Source organism: Paracoccidioides brasiliensis (assembly GCF_000150735.1).
Source record: "Paracoccidioides brasiliensis Pb18 unplaced genomic scaffold supercont2.14, whole genome shotgun sequence".
In the NCBI taxonomy this organism is placed as follows: Eukaryota; Fungi; Ascomycota; class Eurotiomycetes; order Onygenales; family Ajellomycetaceae; genus Paracoccidioides; species Paracoccidioides brasiliensis.
Genome location: NW_011371371.1, coordinates 42,398 through 45,762, shown reverse-complemented (window position 1 = coordinate 45,762; position 3,365 = coordinate 42,398). Strand labels below are relative to the sequence as shown.

The window sequence follows — 3,365 nt, the reverse complement described above, 5'->3', positions numbered from 1 at the left end:
TTGGAAAAGAAGTAGAATTGGTTGAGGAAGTTTCGGATATCGATACAGCACAGGGGATACATTTGGGAGAAGGGAAAAACATATGGGAATCTGGAAGCAGTTAGAAAGATATTCAATAAAATACGATGTATAAATTTTGTTACAACGAAGTGGACGTACGTTTGCTCCTCGCGTGGCTTCTCCGGAGTATACCAGCTAACATTGAGGACCTTGTCGTACTCCTCAATGTTCTGGATTGGCATGGGCATGTAGTCATCTGTTGACACAATCTGGCAGAATACGACATATAAGCATTCAACTATGGAGTGAAAACGTTGTAGATATCCATACCTCCTGGAAATCATCACTAAATCTCTTCTTGAGAAGTTCAGCGTATTTCCTAAACAGGGTTATGAGGAAATTGTCGAATACTCCAACTGGGAAGCCCCAAGTCTATCGTGACCGGTCAGAAGACGAATGAATGTGGACACAAGGAGCATTCTTACATCCATAGCTTGCATGAACAAAACGATCAAGTTCTTAATTTTCAAGATATTTTCCGCGTTGTCGACTGCATCCAGTGCCTTCGAAATAAGGGTAACGGCGCCCTGACACATGGAATCCCAAAGCTCATCCACCTGTACAAAAAAGAAAAAAAATCGTCAGCATATAAATCCACAATATCTTCATCAGGGCAGTTCACACACATCAACAGAAGACCTCAAATCCGGAATCTTCTTCATAGTCGATCTCTCCACAATGGCAAACCCCGCAATCTCCTCCAGCAACGTATGCAAACTGGCCCCATCCTCATCCACCAGCTCAATAACTGGAGGCAAGAGTAATTCCTTCTGCCTCCGCCTCGTCGTCGCATACTCACCCCGAAACCTCTCCATCTGCCCCAATGACTGATGGATATGCAAACATTCAAACAGCGGCGTGAAATCAACCTGCAAGTCATCATTCTGCAAGAGATCGAACTCCTCATGCTCATCCGAGACAAGTTCGACAGGAGAATTGAGCTTGAACTGTCCGAAATACGGATTCAGCTCTGCTCGCTGCTTCTGTCGCCTCTTTCGTAGGTCCGTATGGTATAAGGCGATCTCCCCGAGGTACTGAGACATTTCTCGAATGCGGTACAGCCAGGTATTCAGATCTGCCATGACAGCTTCCGCGATGGCCTTTTGCGTCGCTGGGACAGAGCGCTGGATCATCTCTGCAATTTTGTACTGCGTGACGGAGCGCAGGTGTACGTTTTCGAGTTCGTCGAGGGCGCGCAGGGCGGCATAGTGACTCTTTTTCATCAGGAGGTCATTTACCTGGTTCGCCAGACGGAGGACCTCGAGACAATCCTGCAGAGCGCGAGAGGTGTCATCGATATTCTGTCTGTGGCTCCGTGATTCGACGAGTGCCTTTTTCTGCTCCGCAAGACGTTCTGTGCTTGCCTGGATGGACTGGTTGAGGTCTAGAATTTCGGAAGTGAGGGAGACGGTTCCCTCGCGGACGAGGAGGAGCTGGTTTACGGAGGCGACGAACTCTTGGTGGTTGGAGGTGCAGTTTTGTTCTATTTCTGCTTCGCGGTCCAGAGCGAATTTGGAAAGGGATTGGAGGAGTTGGGAGGTGCGGTTGCCGTGGCTGTATTCGCGGATTGAGGGGATGAGTTGGTCAAGGTAGTCAGCGTCAGAGGGGGAGATGACGATCTATTAATAAATGGTTTAGAGACTAGGTATTTAAACAACAAGATTAACATTTGGGTATAGACGGACTTGGTTGAGAATATAGGACGGGTTCCTAGGGGAAGGAATGGCGGAAGGCATGGCTGCGGAAATCCGGTGCGGAGATGGAGCGGAGGTTTGATATGTGCTGGATTATAGATAGGAGATCATTAAGACATGATAATCAGATAAAGGAAGGGAATCTGAACAAGGGACAGAGCCCGCTATGGCCATTGTATGGCCATTGAATATTAATATACAGGAAAATGCAGGTGTTGAACATATTTAAATATATTTTCAATTGTGACGCCTATCTTGACTATGGAAAATATCTCGCTCACTAACTAATTTCTACTCTAGCGATTGTTGGATGCTTGGTTCCAGGGCGGTGAGGTGGCAGAAACAACTCCTGGTCCCATGACACAGACAAGGCGATGGCCAAAGGCGGCGGAGAGCGGCACTAAAACAAAATCCAGCTTGACTCTTCCGCCGCCTTCGGTTTCAGGTTAGTTATTATTTATCAACTCAGAGGAATATGTCCTCCGCTCCATAAATCGGTGGCTAATTCTCTCCAACGAAAAAGCGTCCAACTACCTGTCTCTCGTCCTTTTCGTTTTGATAAATAGCTGCCTCTGGCTATTAGTTAACTGACTAGTTAACTCGTTAATAATTACCGTGCAGTTCCAACGGGATAAACACCACCATCGTAAGCCTGCCAGGGACTGAGATATTGCTCCCGTCAAGAGACCACTGCTTGTGGTGATGTCTTCTCTCTCTAATTCTTCTCCTCAACGGGTTAGCATGCATCTATTTCTCTAATTTCTGTTCTCTTACTCCTAGCTTCCTCTAGCTAGTACCATTGCTCTTCCAACGGTATCTCAGAGTTACCCTTGATACATACCCCTTTCAAATGGAGGACTGATAACGCGCCCCCTTAAGAGACTGCTACTGCTTGCCGATGTCTATTCTACATCTGATCTCTCTCTCGGGGAATAACAGCGTGTACATACCGAGTCTGTTTTTCATTCCGGATTCCCTAATAGCTACCTCCAGCTAATTAGGATGCAGTTTTCTCCTGAGCAATAGTTACACAGGATGATACCCGCACTTTATCTCTTCTCCCCTTTTCAACGGACGGATGATGATTCAGGAAATGCCTGTCGCGTCAAGAGAGGCCTTTACGGGCTGTATCTCCCCGCTGGCGGCTACGCGGACTTTGATGCGTTTGGTCCATAATATTCCTTTTTGGCGCGTAGAAGTGCCTTCTCTTAGAACTTGAGTGGCTATCCATATATATATACCATGTGTCCCTATTTAGTCCATCATCTGTATAATACAATGCCATGGTGGTGGTAGTCATGCTTACTATACCCTTTTCTTTGAGAGATGTAAATGACATTGACTCAGCATGTCTATCAATTCTACTCTCTCTCTCTCTCTCTCTCTCTCTCTCTCTCTCTCTCCAGCTCCAGCTCCAGCTTCAATGCCGTGCAAGAAAGAGAATAACCTGTGAATTTCTTCTCATATGCTGTCTGAGAGGGGGTTTTTCCTCAGATGACCCCCCCTTCTTCATTCACTTGCATACTACCTCCTGCTCCCACCCTGCCTCCTCCTGCCTTCAAACCACACCCTCCTTTTTCTTCTTTTTGCTTTTCTTTTCTTTTCTTTTCT

The 3,365-nt window shown here is 46.5% G+C and overlaps 2 protein-coding genes across 2 annotated transcripts in view; one reads left to right on the top strand and one right to left on the bottom strand.

The window, feature by feature from the left end:
• Positions 1–1,796, bottom strand: part of PADG_08062 (Rab GTPase-binding exocyst subunit SEC15) — a gene marked incomplete at both ends in the record, with an annotated part of 2,864 nt that extends 1,068 nt beyond the window's left edge. Inside the window, 5 exons of the mRNA XM_010765126.1 lie at positions 160–269; positions 331–432; positions 486–617; positions 687–1,679; positions 1,746–1,796. Of these exons, the coding sequence (XP_010763428.1) occupies positions 160–269; positions 331–432; positions 486–617; positions 687–1,679; positions 1,746–1,796 (1,388 nt within the window). The remainder of the gene's footprint in view (positions 1–159; positions 270–330; positions 433–485; positions 618–686; positions 1,680–1,745) is intronic.
• A 124-nt stretch (positions 1,797–1,920) lies between these two features.
• PADG_08061 (uncharacterized protein) lies at positions 1,921–2,930 on the top strand (the record flags this gene model as incomplete). The annotated part of the gene is made up of 5 exons (XM_010765153.1): positions 1,921–1,929; positions 2,055–2,199; positions 2,278–2,306; positions 2,376–2,400; positions 2,845–2,930. 5 exons carry the CDS (start codon positions 1,921–1,923, stop codon positions 2,928–2,930), a joined length of 294 nt encoding a protein of 97 aa, XP_010763455.1.
• Positions 2,931–3,365: the final 435 nt, after the last annotated feature.